Source organism: Chiloscyllium plagiosum, unplaced genomic scaffold, assembly GCF_037043375.1.
Source record: "Chiloscyllium plagiosum isolate Xiang-an unplaced genomic scaffold, Cpla_swu_hap1 HiC_scaffold_20, whole genome shotgun sequence".
In the NCBI taxonomy this organism is placed as follows: domain Eukaryota; kingdom Metazoa; phylum Chordata; class Chondrichthyes; order Orectolobiformes; family Hemiscylliidae; genus Chiloscyllium; species Chiloscyllium plagiosum.
This window is the reverse complement of record NW_028270158.1, coordinates 66,054,460-66,071,633: the sequence shown is the minus strand read 5'-3', so window position 1 is coordinate 66,071,633 and position 17,174 is coordinate 66,054,460. Positions and strand designations below refer to the sequence as shown.

The following is a 17,174-nucleotide window of genomic DNA, read 5'->3' as shown; positions in this document are numbered from 1 at the left end:
CATTATTACATTATTCATGTCCTCCTTTGTAAAGACAGAAGCGACATATGAATTTACTTCATAATCCATTTCTTTGTTTCCAGTTATAAATTCCCCCATTTCTGACTGTAAGAGACCTGCAATAGTTTTCACCAATCTTTTTCTCTTTACATAGCTTTAGAAACTTTTACAGTCAGTTCTCATGTTCCCTGCAAACTTACTCTCATACTCTATTTTCCCTTCTTAATTAATCCCTTGGTCCTCCTAAACTGTTCCCAATCCTCAGGTCTATTGTTTTGCCTTGCCAATTTCTACACTTTCTTTTGCATCTAGTATTATCTCTAACTTCCCTCATAAGCCATGGTTTGGCCATAGTTCTCTTTGCACTCTGCCAACAGACAGGAATAAATAGTTTTTGTAGTCTTCCCGTTTGCTCTTTGAATATTTGCCATTGTCTATCCATGGATGTTTCCACCAGTAGTAGAGATGAGGATCTGAGGGCACAGCCTCAGAGTGAACCTTTGAATAACATTTCCCAGTCCTTCATAACTCACGCCTCATATCATCAGAGTTTCCCTTATTAAGATTTAGGATTCTCGACTTGGAAGTAACTGCCTCACTTTCCACCTTGACGAGGAATGCTATCATATTATATCGCTCATCTCCAAGGAGTCTGTTACAACTACATTACCAATTACTCTTTTCTCATTGCATAACAGAAAAGATGGCCTGTTCTCTAGTTGGTTCCCCAACATATTGCTCCAGAAAACCACCCAATCTGCACTCTAGGAATTTTCCTCTATGGTATTGTGACCAATTTGATACATATAATCTATTTGCAGATTAAAGTCATCCATAATTGCAGATGGTCGTTTACTGCATGCATCTCTGATTTCCTGCTTAATGCCGTTTCCAAATCACCAATTTAATTTGGTGGTCTACACACCACTGCTACTAATGCTTTTTGCCCCTTGATATTTCTCAATTCTACCCGATCAGATTTTACATTGTCTGAGCTAATATCTTTCTTCAATATTGTGTTTGTACTCTTTTTAACCAGTAATGCATCTCCACCACCTTCACCTTTTTTGTCTGTCCTTTCTAAATACTGAATCCCCAGATGTTCACTTGCCATCCCTGGTCACCCTGCAGCAATGTCTCCGTTATCCCAACTATATTATACCTGTTTGCAAGATTAATTCATCCACTTTATTTCAAATGCTCCTCACGCTCGAGCATAAAGCCTTAAGGTTTGTCTTTTTAATATTCCTTCTTCCATTATCATTTTTTTTTACTGTGGCCTTGTTTGATTCTCACTTTTGATTTTTCTATCCCTTCTCTTATTTTCCTTTCTGCCATTTGTTTTTGACCCTGATTCCCCTTCCTGACTCCTTACAAAAGTTCACATTCCCCTGTCAATGTAGTTTAAAACCTCCCAAACCACTCTAGCACTCTAGCCCCACTCCTATCTAGTTTGTATTAGGCCCAACTCCCCTAGAATTGGCTCCAGTGCCCCGGGAATCTGAAACCTTCCCTATCACATGTTCATTCAATATATCCTGCTATTTCTACTTTGATTGGCTCATGGCACTGGTAATAATGCTGAGATCACTATCTTTGGGTTCCTACTTTTCAGCTTGCTTCCTAACTCCCAGTATTCTGCTTTTAGGTCCTCATCTTTTTTTCTTTAACCTATATCTTGTACCTTGATCACTGGCTGTTCTCCCTCCTCCTCCATGATGTCTTGTAGCCACTCCTTGATCCTGGCACCACGACAGCAACATACCATTCTGGAGTTTCATTTGTGGCTACAGAAGCACCTATCAACACTCTTACAATTTAATCTTCTATTGCATTTCTACGATTTTTGCTCCTCCCTTGTGCAACAGGGCCAACCCAGGTGCCACAAATTCAGCTGTTGCTGTTTTTCCAGAAAGGCCATTCCCCTTAACAGTATCCAAAGTAGTATATCTATTTTGCAAAAAAATGGCCACCGTGGATTCCTGCACTGCCTGCTGAGTCCTCTTACTTTGCCTGATGGTGCCCCATTCCTTTTCTGCCTATGGAGTCTTAGCCTGCAGTGTGACCACCTCTCTGTCCATGCAATCCATGATTCTCTCAGCTTCGTGATTAGATTAGATTACTTACAGATTACTTAGATTAGATTACTTACAGTGTGGAAACAGGCCCTTCGGCCCAACAAGTCCACACCGACCCGCCGAAGCATATAGCACCCAGACCCATACTCCTACATTTACCTCTTCACCTAACACTACGGACAATTTAGCATGGTCAATTCACCTAACCTGCACATTTTTGGACTGTGGGAGGAAACCGGAGCACCCGGAGGAAACCCACACAGACACTGGGAGAATGTGCAAACTCCACACAGAGAGTCGCCTGAGGCGGGAATTGAACCCGGGTCTCTGGCGCTGTGAGGCAGCAGTGCTAACCACTGTGCCACCGTGCCGCCCACCGTGATGTTCTACAACCTCTGCTCCAGCTCCAAAACCAGGACTCCCAGGAGCTGCAGCTTGACTCACTGTTTGCACACATGCTGGTTCAGGGCACCTATTTTCCCACATTGAGGAAAACTACATTGCTGCTTTGGGCTCTCCTGTCATGACTTACCCCTTTAAGTTAAACCTTTTGGAAGATGCTTAATATCAAATAATATCAATTTCACTAGGGCCTTTCTTTCCTGTTCCTTGTTTCTACAGAGTACAGCTTTAGAAACTACGAAACACAAAAAAACTCACAAACTACGTGATAAAAGTTGTAAATATTTACTTGCACTTATGTACTTCTTACCTATCAGCCCTCTCCCTTGGAAACTCTACGCCTACAGTCAGGTAAGACCATTCCAGTTTTCCTGTGATCTCACTCACAATACTCCTCTGTTGACTCTCTGACAGTGCCACACACTGTCAGTACTGACCCTCTGACAGTAAAGCAAATTCTCAGTACTGAGCCTCCAACAGTGCCACACATTCTCAGTACTGACCCTCCGGTATGGAGTGCTTCCTCTGTGCTGACCCTCCCACAGTTCTGCACTTCCTCAGTACTGACTGCCTGATAGTGTGATACTCCTGCTGCACTGATCTTCCAACAGTGTAGCACACCGTCATTACTGACCCTCCTGTAGTGAAGTGCTCTCTCCCTGTTGACCCTCCTACAGTTCTGCACTCCCTTAGTACTGACCCTCTGATACTGTGATACTCCGTCTGCACTGACCTCCTCCCCCCTCCCCCAAACAATGCAGCACTCCCTCTGTATTGACCCTTCAACAATTGGCACTCACCCAGTACTGAACCTCTGACAGCAAAGCGCATCCTCAGTACCAATTCAATGATATGCAGTATACCCTCAGTATTGACTTTCCGACAGTGCTGGTCTCTGGGAAGCATTGGTGTGCATGTCCATCAGTCCCTAAAGGTATCAGGATAGGTGGGTAAAATGTTAAGGCGGCAAATGGTATACTTGCCTTTGTTAGTCAAGACTTAGTTTAAGGGCAGGGAAGTTATGCTGGAACTGCATAAAATGCCAGTTAGACCGCAGTTACAATATTATGTGCAGTTCTGGAATCCACATTATCAGAGGGATGTGATAGCGCTAGAGAGGGTGCAGAGAAGATTGACTAGGATGTTGCCTGGACTGGAGAGTTTCAATTATGAAGTAAATTGAACAGACTGAGTTCGTTTTCCTTCGAACAGAGGAGTTTGAGCGAGGATATGATCAAATGTATAAAATTATGAGCTGCATAGATTGGGTATATAGGAAGAAACCTTTCCTCATTGATGGAGAGATCAATGATTATAGATTTAGGGTGAGAGGCAGAAGGTTTTGAAGCGACGTGAGGAAAAACTTTTTCACTCATTGGGGTAGAGTCTGGAACTCACTGCCTCTAAAAGTGGTAGAGGCATAATATTTCAGAAGTATTTAGATGTGCATTTGCGATGCCAAGGCATACGAAGCTATGAGACAAGTGCAGGAATTAGAATAGTTAGCTGCTTGTTTTTGGTTGGCATGCACACGATGGGCTAAAGTACCTTTTCCTGTGCTGACCTTCTGACAGTGCTGTGTTCCCTCTGTACTGACTTTTGGAATGTGCAGCATCCTCTCAGTACTAACTCTCCAATTATACAGCACTCCCTTCATACTGACCTTCTAACAATGCAACACAAACTCAAATACTGACCCTCTGACAGTGCAGCATTCTTGTAGAAATGATGTTCTAACATTGCAGCACTCCCATTGTGGGGGTGTCTGTGCCCTAGAAACAAGGACATGACTAAACAACGAAGTGTTGAACTGCAGAGTTCGCTGGTGTTAGCGGTTGAAGCAGAATGTCTGGGAATGTGAGAAGTGCAATGTAGTGACTGTACATAGAACAAGTACATTATCTGGACTGGAAAGTGGGAAAGAGGAATGTAAAGATGGTATTGCTGCTGCCATATTTTTATGGCTGTGTGATTAAGTCTCACATTGGCATGACACATTAATCTGCAGATGTACCCCAAAAGGCAAATGTTTTGTACAAAGCGAATAGAGACTTGTAAAGCTAAGAATCTCACCATTGTAATCTCACTTAAATTCAAGAGTTATGGTTAACTGAATGATTAGCCACTCTCTTAAAATTGTTCAATTTCTACAATCTCAAAGCTTTATTGTTACGATTCAATAATTTTATAACTTGTTTCAGTGGGATGAAATCCTGCTGGGACTCAAGAGGATTGGAGGCTAAGTACATGTTTAAAGCTGTCAAATTACGTGGCAGTGCTTCTCCCAATGTTAACTTGTCTGTGGCTGGATATCAGACTTAAAAATAACCCACTATATATTAAATATAAAGTAACAGAGAAGCTAAATTATTGATTGGCAGAGGCATAATCAGAGATGTATGCCACCAGTGATAGCATTCATAGGAAACCACAAGTCTCATGATATCATTTTGATTTGATTTATTACTGTCATGTGTATCGCAGTGCAGTGAAAAGTGTAGTCTGATGTGCTTTATGGGTAGTTCATACTGTACTGCATCGGGGAACAAAACATTGCAGGGTATAATGTTACAGCTGGTGCAGAGAGTAACAGCAAAGAAGTCCATTCAAGAGTCTGATAACAGCAGGGAAGAAGCTGTTCCTGAGTCTGTTTGTGCGTGTATACAAACATTTGTATCTTCTACCTGACGGAAGAGGGTGGAAGAGAGTTTAACCGGAGTGGGAGGGGTCTTTGATTACATTTGTTACTTTCCTGATGCAGTAGGAAATATGGATGCAGTTAATGGATGGGAGACTAGTTTGCGTGATAGAATAGGCTATGTTCACAACTCTCTGTTTTTGCTAGCTGGGCCAGCAATTTAATGCCCATCCTGAGTTGCCCTGGGGAATGTGGTGGTGAGCTGTTGTTTTGAACCTACTGGAGTCCAAATAGTGTGGGTACATTCTCAATGCTATAGGGAGTGTGTTCCAGAATTTTGACCCAGCAAAACTGAGGGAGTGACAACAGATTTCCAAACGTTTTAGATAGACAGAGAAATAATTTCTGCTAGTGAAGAATCTAGATGCAGAAGTCCTCACAGTGGCAATGGGCTCTTTAGGATTGGATTACATTAGGGAGATATCAGAGAATATGATGGAATAGATAGGGAATATCAGAGATATATCAGGGAATGTTGGCATACATCAGAGGTAAACACTTGCTGTCAGAAAGTGTAACAGAATCTCTTTTACCCTAAAATGCTTCATCAATTGACATTTTCAAAACAGAATGAAACAGTTTTATTAAACAAAGTTTTGCATTTACATAGCACTTGTCACAATCCCAAGCTGATTTTCAGCCACTGAAATACCTTTGAAGCTTTGAGGTATTACTTAAGCACATCACCCCAAATACCAGCCTAAACAATGTATTTAAATATTAAGGGAGGAGCTTGAACTCTTAATGTCCTGATCCAAGACAGCAATGAGTTGCAGCTCTTGATACTTGAATGTGTGTTTATCAAAGGAACTGGATCAAGGATGTATTAATGGAGTTGAGGTGCAGATGAGCAGTGATCTAATTGAATGGAGCAACAGGCCTGATTAGATTAGATTACATTACAGTGTGGAAACAGGCCCTTCGGCCCAACAAGTCCACACCGACCCGCCGAAGCGCAACCCACCCATACCCCTACATTTACCCCTTTACCTAACACTACGGGCAATTTAGCATGGCCAATTCACCTGACCCGCACATCTTTGGACGGTGGGAGGAAACCGGAGAACCCGGAGGAAACCCACGCAGAAACGGGGAGAACGTGCAAATTCCACACAGTCAGTCGCCTGAGGCGGGAATTGAACCCGGGTCTCAGGCGCTGTGAGGCAGCAGTGCTAACCACTGTGCCAACGTGCCGCCCACCGTGCCTGCTTCTGTTTTTATGTTGTTTCAATCATTAAATCAAAGAATAGAAAAAGGCTAGTTGGCCAATCATAAGAGCTATGAGCAAGCAATGCAGCCCCTCAAGCCTGTTCTGCCATTTAATGCAATCATAGCTAGTCTCATTTTGACCTTGACTTCATTTTCCTGTCCACGTTTCATAACCCTTCAACCCATTGTTAATTAAAAATCTGAATGTCTCTTCCTTAAATATATTAGTGTCCATCACACTCTGGCTTAGTGAATTGCACAGATTCACTACCATTTCAGAGATGAAATTTCTCCTCATCTGTGTTTTAAATATACCACCTCTTAGCCTAAAACTGTGAACTCTCATTCTAGATTGCCCCATAAGGGGAAACATTTGCTCTGTATTTATCTTGTCAATCCCCTTTAGCATCTTGTAATAGATCTCCTCTCATCCTCCTAAATGCTGGTGAGTGTAGATCTAAAGTGCTCAATTTCTGGAATTAATCAAGTGAACCTTCTCTGAAGTGCCTCCAGTGCAATTACATCCTTCCTTATGTGGATCAAAACTGTGTAAGCAGTATTCCAGATACAGTCTCATGATGTACAATTGCAACACTTCCCTGCTTTTATTCTCCATTCCTTTCGCAATATATGCCAAAATTCTCCTTGCTTTCCTTTTTACTTGCTGTCCCTGTATACTCCCTTTCTGTGACTCATACGCGTGGTCACCCAGATCCTTCTGAACTGAAGCATTTTGAAGTTTCTCTCCATCTAGATAATGAGTTGTTTTTTTTAAATTTTCCAATCAAAATGGGTAACTTCACACATTTGCAATCCAAAGATGTTAGGTGGATTGGCCATGATAAATGGCCAAAAGGGATGTATAGACTAGGTGGATTAGCCATGGGAAATGTAGAAATACAGGGATGGGTTGCTGTTTGGAGGGTTAGTGTAGACTTGACAGGCCAAATGACCTGCTTCCACACTGTAGGGGTTCTATAATACCCATGTGCCTAATTTTGGCCCAATCACCTAATCTATCCCTATCCATTTTTAAATTTCTTATTTCTTCATTGTACCTTACTTCCAACCTATTTCATTGTCATCTGCAAATTTGGTTATAGTACCTTCTATCCCTACATGCAAGTCATCAATGTAAATTATAAGCTGGGGCCCAAGATTGAACCCTGTGGTACCCGACTAGTTACAGCTAGTTAGACCTTCTCGATATGCAAGGTGAATGGTCATGCATAGAATTAGATACTTATAGCCAAAGTAATTGACACCAACTGAGAATGGATAGACTGCTCAGAGTATAATAGAAATAATAACTGATAGAATATAAAGATAGAGAAAGACACAGTGGCTATATTAGGAAGCCTGTTTGATGATTTGTGGTTTTTATGAAGTTTTACGTTTTTTATATTGATGATGTAAAATTCATGTATGGGATCAATTTAAGTTCTTAATTTTCTTTTGAATATTGACAGAATTCCTCCTTGTTCAAATATTGTGACCATCCTTCAAAACCCCTCAACTAATTTCACCAAAATTAATCAAAGTACTGGGTTTGGGGATAGTGTGTGCATGTGTATACAACTGCTGATGCTACTTCTGTTTTCCTCCAGATCACAACATCCAAATTCCACAGCAACTGCACAACCTCTACACCATGTATTCGCAAGAGATGGAAGAGGGGACACTAGACAGCCTGATCACCCTCCACAACATCACCTCCAACACATTGAGGGTAATTTAACTGCTGTAATGTCCACATCAACAACTTGATCCTTTAGGATCAATGCGATCATTTAGGCTCTAAAGAATAAATAAAGCAGCTACTAGATCTTTAGCGTGCACCATAATTCCTGAATTGTTAGGAGAAATGCTAATATTTCAAGATGATGCGATGTTTATGATTATGCACCGTGTTAATAATCCGGAGCATAACCAAAAGTACATCAACAACATATATCAATAGATTTTCAACTGCACCAATTAGCATTTATATTTTTATTTGTTCATGGGACCTTGCCGTTGCTGACTGAGCCAATATTTATTGTCATATTTGCCCTGGAGATGGTTGTGGTGAGTTGATTTCTTGAACCTCTGCAGTCCTTGGTGTAAATAGACCCACAATGCTATTAGGGAATGGGTGCCAGGATATTGATCCAGCGATATTGGAGGAACAGCAACATATTTCCAAGTCAGGATGGTGTGTGGCTTGGAGGAGAACTTGCAAGATGTGGTTTTCCCATGCCCTTGTCCGTTTAGGTGGTATGTGGTTTTCCCATGCCCTTGTCCGTCTAGGTGGTAGAAGTTGCAAGATTGAAAGATGACGCCAGAGAAGCCGCCTTGAGTTACTGCAATGCTTCATAATGAAATGGTCAATAAAGTGTAGAACTGGAAAAAGTACAGCAGGTCAAGCAGCATCAGAGGAGCAGAAGAGTCTATGTTTCAGTTTGGGACCTTTTATCAGGACTCTTAATGGAATATACTACTGCTGCTGTGACGCAATTGTGGTGAGACTGAATGTTGACCGTGGTGGCTGGGGTGCCAATCAAATTGTGTTGAGCTTCTTGAGTGTTGTTCAAGCTGCACTCATTTGGGCAAGTGTGGAATATTCCATCACACTCCTGACACATGCCTTGTTGATGTTAGACAGGACCTAGGGAATCAGGAAGTCATAAATCGTAGACACAGAGATCGACAGCTCAGGAAAAGCCCCTTTGGCCATCAAATTTCAACCACCTAACTATTGTCCAGCATTTGGTCCATAGCCTTGTACACCTTGGCATCACCAGTACATCAAAATATTTATTCAAAGTTATGAGGGTTTCTGATTCTACTGCCCTTAAAGACAGTCATTTCCAGATTCTTACCATTTTCTAGGTTAAAAAAAAACTTTCCTTCACATTTCGTCAAAACGGTCTGAGCCTTACCTTAAATCTGACCTCTGGTCATTTGTCTGTTTATCAAGGGGAAATCCTGTCCACCCTATCTATGCCCCTCATAATCTTATACATCTCAATCATGTCTCCTCTCCATCTCCTGTGCTCTAAAGAAAACAACTCTACTCTGTCTAATCTCTCTTTGTAACTGAAATTCTCTGGTCCAGGCAACATCCTGGTAAATAACCTCTCCGCCCTTTCCAATATTATTACATTCCTCCTACAATGTTGATTCCAGGCTGCACATAATACTCTAGCTGTGGCCTAACCAATATTTTACACAGTTTCAGTATAACCTGTATGTTCTTAAGTTCTTGGCTTCGACTAAGACAAGTATCCCATATACCTTCTTAACCACTTTGTCCACCAGTCCTGATATCTCAAGACACTGGTGTACATGCACACGAAGGATCCTGTGATCCTCAGTGCTTCCCAGGGTCCTACCATTCATCATATATTCTCTTGCCTTGTTTGTCCTGCCCAAATGGACCCTATTGGACATAGACGTCCAGCCAGAAAAACACCCTTCAACCATCACTTCTGCTTTCTGCCACTCAGCCAATTTCAGATCTGATTTGCCAAATTTGTTTGGATCCCATTGGCATTTACCTTTGCTATCGGTCTCCTGTGTTGGGCCCTTATCAAAAGCCTTGCTGAAATCTGACTAGAGAATATCGAACACCATCTACACACCTGGTCATCTTTTTAAAAAATTCAGTCCAGTTCGTCAGACATGATCACCATGTACCAACACCATGCTGACTATTCTTGAAAAATCCCTGCCTCTCAAAATTCAGATTAATTCTGTCCCTCAGAATTGCTTCCAACAGATTTCCCACCACTGTGGGTAGACTGAGTTAAGAGTTACTTGCTGTAAGATTCGACCTATTAAATTCCATTGCAGTCTCTTCCTCAGTTTTTATACATTCGTCAAGATCTAACCATTCATCATAATCAGCTGATAAATCTGTGTTGCAGACATTTCGTCCCCTGTCTAGGTGACATCCTCAGTGCTTGGGAGCCTCCTGTGAAGCGCTTCTGTGATCTTTCCTCCGCCATTTGTAGTTGTTTGAATCTGCTGCTTCCGGTTGTCCGTTCCAGCTGTCCGTTGCAGTGGTTGGTATGTTGGGTCCAGGTCGATGTGCTTATTGATTGAATCTGTGGATGAGTGCCATGCCTCTAGGAATTCCCTGGTTGTTCTCTGTTTGGCTTGTCCTATAATAGTATAGGTTATACTTCTTTTGCATCAGGACACTATTTAAAAGGGCCACAACACACTGCAGTACACCAGAAATGCAAAAAGAGGAAGAAGAACACCTATACAATGTATTCGCCAAAAATGGATACCTGCACAATTTCATCAACAGATGCCTAAGGGAAAGACAACGGAACGAGGACATGCCGCAACCCAAAGGACTAGCCACACTACCATACATCAGGAGCATTTCCAAACTGACAGCCAGACTACTGCGACCACTAGGACTCATAACAGCACACAAACCAACAGCCACTCTCAGACAACTCACCAGAACGAAGGACCCGATACCCAGCATGAGCAAAACCAATGTAGTGTACAAATACCCATGCAAGGACTGCACAAAACACTACATAGGACAAACAGGAAGACAGCTAATGATTCGCATCCATGAACACCAACTAGCCACGAAACGACACGACCAGCTATCCTTAGTAGCCACACACGCAGATGACAAGCAACATGAATTCGACTGGGACAACACTACTATTATAGGACAAGCCAAACAGAGAACAGCCAGGGAATTCCTAGAGGCATGGCACTCATCCACAGATTCAATCAATAAGCACATCAACCTGGAACCAATATACCAACCACTGCAACGGACAGCTGGAACTGACAACCAGAAGCAGCAGATTCAAACCACTACAAATGGCGGAGGAAAGATCACAGAAGCGCTTCACAGGAGGCTGCCAAGCACTGAGGATGTCACCTAGACAGGGGACGAAACGTTTGCAACACAAATTCCCAGCTCGGCGAACAGAACCACAACAACGAGCACCCGAGCTACAAATCTTCTCACAAACTTTGAACAGTTGATAAATCATCTTTTTGATAAATTATTTCCATGAAGGTTAACAACCTGACCAAACCTTCAACCATGTTAAAATAATAGAGCTGCAATTTCAAAATAAAACATTGTTTCCTATCTGGCCTCTGTACAGTAACAAAATTGCTGAAGACCGCACCTTCATTCCTTTTTAGTAAAAAGTGTTCCTTTTGGTAAAAAAAAATAGATGCTATAGAAATAATAGTGGAGCAAGAGAGGAGGAGGAGAAGCATTTTTGATTAGGGATAACATTATAGCTGGACTTAGGGAGGATATTCCTGGAAATACATCCAGGGAATTTATTTGGGTAAAACTAAGAAATAAGAAAGGGATGATCACCTTATTGGGACTCCCTCCAATAGTCAGCAGGAAATTGAGAGGCAAATTTGTAAGGAGATCTGTTATCTGTAAGAATAATAGGATGGTTATGGTAGGGGATTTTAACTTTCCAAAAATGGTCTGAGACTGCCATAGTGTTAAGTGCTTGGATGGAGAGACATTTGTTAAGTATGTAGAAGAAAATTTTCTGATTCTGTATGTAGCTGTACCTACGCGAGAAATTGCATAACATGACCTACTTGTGGGAAAAAAAGCAAAGCAGGTGACTGAGGTGTAAGTGGGGGAGGAGACTATTTTGGGATGAGTAATCATTATTCTATTAGTTTCAAAACAGTGATGGAAAAGGAAGACTGGATCTAAAGCTTAAAGTTCTAAATTGGAGGAAGGCCAATTTAGATTGTATTAGTCAAGAACTTTCAAAAGTTGATTAGAGGTAGATGTTTGCAGGAAACGAGACAGCTGGAAAATGGGAAGCCTTCAAAATTGAGACAGCAAGAACCCAGACACTATATGTTCCTGTTAGGGTGAAGGGTAAGGCTAGTAGGTATAGAGAATGCTGGATGACTGGAGAAATTGAGGTTTTGGTTAAGGAAAAGAAGGAAGCATATGTCAGGTATAGACATCAGAGATTGAATGAATCTCTAGAACAATATAAAGGCAGTAGGAGTATACTTAGAGGGAAATCAGGAGGGCAAAAAGGGGACATGAGATAGCTTTGGCAAATAGGGTTAAGGAGAATCCAAAAGGATTCTAGAAATATGTTAAGGACAAAAGGGTAACCAGGGATAGAATAGGCTCCTTAAAAATCAGCAAGGCCACCAATGTGTAGATCCACAGGAGATGGGGGAGATACTAAATGAGCATTTTGCAACAGAGTTTACTGTGGAGAAGGATATGGAAGAGTGTGAAACGGACTGGTAAGCTACAGGAGATACTTGTTAGGAAGGAAGATGTGTTGGACATTTTGAACAACTTGAGGATAGACAAGTCCCCCGGGCCTGACGGGATATATCCTAGGATTATGTGGGAAGCAAGAGAGGAAATTGCAGTACCGTTGGCAATGATCTTTTCGTCTTCACTGTCAACGGGGGTGGTACCAGGGGACTGGAGAGTGGCGAATGTTGTGCCCCTGTTCAAAAAAGGGAATAGGGATAACCCCGGGAATTACAGGCCAGTTAGTCTTACTTCGGTGGTAGGCAAAGTAATGGAAAGGGTACTGAGGGATAGGATTTATGAGTATCTGGAAAGACACTGCTTGATTAGGGACAGCCAGCACGGATTTGTGAAGGGTAGGTCTTGCCTTACAAGTCTTATTGAATTCTTTGAGGAGGTGACCAAGCATTTGGATGAGGGTAGAGCAGTGGATGTAGTATACATGGATTTTAGTAAGGCATTTGATAAGGTTCCCCATGGTAGGCTTATGCGGAAAGTCAGGAGGCATGGGATAGAGGGAAATTTGGCCAATTGGATAGAAGACTGGCTAACCGGTCGAAGTCAGAGAGTGGTGGTAGATGGCAAATAGTCAGCCTGGAGCCCAGTTACAAGTGGAGTTCCACAGGGATCAGTTCTGGGTCCTCTGCTGTTTGTAATTTTTATTAATGACTTGGATGAGGGAGTCGAAGGGTGGGTCAGTATATTTGCAGATGATACGAAGATTGGTGGAGTTGTGGATAGTGAGGAGGGCTGTTGTCAGCTGCAAAGAGACTTAGATATGATGCAGAGCTGGGCTGAGGAGTGGCAGATGGAGTTCAACCCTGCCAAGTGTGAGGTTGTCCATTTTGGAAAGACAAATAAGAATGCGGAATATAGGGTTAACGGTAGGGTTCTTAGTGAGGTGGAGGAACAGAGGGATCTTGGGGTCTATGTTCATAGATCTTTGAAAGTTGCCACTCAGGTGGATAGAGCTTGTAAGAAGGCCTATGGTGTATTAGCGTTCATTAGCAGAGGGATTGAATTCAAGAGTCGTGAAGTGCTGTTGCAACTGTACAGGACTTTGGTTAGGCCACATTTGGAGTACTGTGTGCAGTTCTGGTCGCCTCACTTTAGGAAAGATGTGGAAGCTTTGGAGAGGGTGCAGAGAAGATTTACCAGGATGTTGCCTGGAATGGAGAATAGGTCGTACGAGGATAGGTTGAGAGTGCTAGGCCTTTTCTTGTTGGAACGGCGAAGGATGAGGGGTGACTTGATAGAGGTTTATAAGATGATCAGAGGAATAGATAGAGTAGACAGTAAAAACTTTTTCCCCGGGTACAACAGAGTGTTACAAGGGGACATAAATTTAAGGTGAAGGGTGGAAGGTATAGGGGAGATGTCAGGGGTGGGTTCTTTACCCAGAGAGTGGTGGGGGCATGGAATGCGCTGCCTGTGGGAGTGGTAGAGTCAGAATCTTTGGTGACCTTTAAGCAGCAATTGTATAGGTACATGGATGGGTGCTTAAGCTAGGACAAATGTTCGGCACAAAATCGTGGGCCGAAGGGCCTGTTCTGTGCTGTATTGTTCTATGTTCTATGTTCTATACAGAACATTGGGAAATAAATGGCTCCATCTCGAAAATGTCGATATTACAGAGGAAGAGGTGTTGAATGGCTTAAAATGCATAAAGGTGGACACATCCCTGTGTACACTAGAACTTTGTGGGAAGCTAGAGAAGTGATTGTTCGGCACTTTGCTGAGATAATTGTATCATCAGTAGCCACAATGAGGTGTCGGAGTTTGGCTAATGTGGTACAACTATTTAAGAGAGGTAGTAAGGAAATGTCAGGGAACTAAAGGAGTTGTACTATAGGCCCCCAAATACTCAACAGGAATCAGAGGAACAAATATACAGGGAGTCTGGGGAGACTTGCAGGAGCAAGAAGGTTGTCACAGAACATCGAACAGTACCGGCCCTTCAGCTCACAATGTTGTGCCAAGTATTTGTCCTATTCTAAGATCAACCTAACCTACATACCCCTCAATTTACTACCGTCCATGTGCTTGTCCAGCAGTTGCTCAAATGTCCCTAATGTCTCTGGCTCTACCACCATCATTGCCAGTGCATTCGACGCACCCACTACTCTCTACATAAAGAACCTACCTCTGACATCTCCCCTAGACCTTCCTCCAATCACCTTAAAATGATGCCCCCTCGTGACAGCCACTTCTGCCCTAGGGGAAAGTCTCTGGCTATCTACTCTATCTATGCCTCCGATTACCTTGTACACTTCTATCAAGCCATCTTTCTTCCTTCTTCTCTCCAATGTGAAAAGTCCTAGCTAACTCAACCTTTCTTCATAAGACAATCCCTCCAATCCAGGCAGCATCCTGGTAAATCTCCTCTGCGCCCTTTCAAAAGCATCTATATTCTTCCTATAATGAGGTGACCAGAACTGGACACAATATTTCAAGTAAGGTCAAACCAGGGTTTTATAGAGCTGCAGCAAAACCTCCCAGCTTGTAAACTCAATCCCCCTGTTAATGAAAGCCAAAACACCATATGCCTTCTTAACAACCCGATCAACTTGGGTGGCAACTTTGAGAGATCTATGTACATAGAGACCGAGATAGAACATAGAACATAACAGTGGAGTACAGGCCCTTCGGCCCTCGATGTTGCGCCGACCTATGAAACCAATCTGAAGCCCATCTAACCTACACTATTCCATTATCATCCATAGGCTATTAAATGACATTTAAATGCCCTTAAAGTTGGCGAGTCTACTACTGTTACAGGTAAGGTGTTCCACGCTCTTAACTACTTTCTGAGTAAAGAAGCTGCCTCTGACATCTATCCTATATCTATCACCTCTCAATTTAAAGCTATGTCCCCTCATGCGAGCCATCACCATCCAAGGAAAAAGACTCTCACTGTCCACCCTATCTAATCCTCTGATCATCTTGTATGTCTCTATTAAGTCACCTCTCAACCTTCTTCTCTTTGACAAAAACAACCTCAGGTCCCTCAGCCTTTCCTCATAAGGGAAGCCTCCATACCAGGCAACATCCTGGTAAATCTCCTCTGCACCCTTTCCAATGTTTCCACATCCTTCTTATAATGCGACAACCAGAGCTGTATGCAATAATACAAGTGCGGCCGTATCAGTTTTGTACAGCTGTAACCTAACTTCATGGCTCTGAAACGCAATCCCTCTACCGATAAAAGCTAACACGCTGTACGCCTTCCTAACAACCTTATCAACCTGGGTGGCAATTTTCTGGGTTCTATGCACATGGACACCGAGATCTCTCTGCTCATCCACACTACCAAGAATCTTACCGTCCTGCTGTTCGTCCATACTGCCAAGAATCCTGACTTTAACCCAAATTCAAATTCAAATTCAACCTGGTAAAGGATCTTTCATTTTCCAAACAGACTGGGATTGCCAGAACATTATGGGCATATCATACAATCATAGAATCCCTACATTGTGGAAATTGACCATTTGGACCAACAAGTCCGTACCAACCCTCCGAAACAAATCCCACCCAGACCCATTCCCCTACCCTTTCTCTCTATATTTCCCTGACTAATGCACCCAGCCTACACATCCCTGAACACTATGGGCAATTTAGCATGGCCAATTCACCTAACCTGCACATCTTTGGATTGTGGGAGGAAACCAGAGCACCCAGAGGAAACACACACACACTGGGAGAATGTGCAAGCTTCATAGACGGTCACCCCAGGAAGGAATCAAACCCAGGTTCCTGGCACTTCAAGGCAACAGTGCTAACCACTGAGCCACCATGCTGGATTAGATGGAGTGGAATTTGTTCAGTGCGTTCAGGAAAATTTCCTCAAGCAGTATATAGAGGGTCCTACTTGGGAAGGGACAAAACTTGACCTACTCTTGGGCAGGATAGGTGACTGAGGTGACAGTGGGGAAGTACTTTGGGGCCAGTGAGTATAGTAGTATGAATTTTAAATTATTTATGGAGAGGGACAAAACTGGCCCACAGGTTCAAGTCCTAAATTGGAGCAAGGCAAATTTTGATAGATTTACACAGGGGTTGATTGGAGTGGTTTCTTTTCAGGCAAAGGGACCTCCGGCAATGAGAGACCTTTAAAAGTGAGATAGTTAGAGTTCAAGGTCCATATGTTACTGTGAGGGTGAAAGGCGAGGTTGACAGGAATATGGAACCCAGGATGACAAGAGATATTGAGGGTTTAACCTGAAGAAGGAAGGAAGTATGGTTCAGGTACAGGCAGCTGGGATCAATGGAATCCCTGGAGGTATGTGTGGGATACAAGCATTTACTGAAGAAGGAAATCAGGAGGAAGAAAAGGGGGCACGAGATAGCCTTGGCTGAAAGGATTAGGGTGAATCCAAAGTGGTCCTTTAAGTATACTAAACGAAAAAGAATAACGAGAGAGAGAATAGGACCCCTCAAAGACCAAAGTGGACATGTTTGTGCAGAACCACAGGAGAAGGTGAGGTTTTCAATGAATATTTCT

At 42.7% G+C, this 17,174-nt stretch overlaps 1 protein-coding gene across 2 annotated transcripts in view; it reads left to right on the top strand.

Annotated features, from left to right (window-relative positions):
* Positions 1-17,174, top strand: part of LOC122560470 (kinesin-like protein KIF19) — a 332,615-nt gene that overhangs the window by 247,577 nt on the left and 67,864 nt on the right. For both annotated transcript variants that reach the window (XM_087998033.1, XM_087998034.1), the window contains one exon: positions 7,995-8,116. In XM_087998033.1, the coding sequence (XP_087854159.1) occupies positions 7,995-8,116 (122 nt within the window). The remainder of the gene's footprint in view (positions 1-7,994; positions 8,117-17,174) is intronic.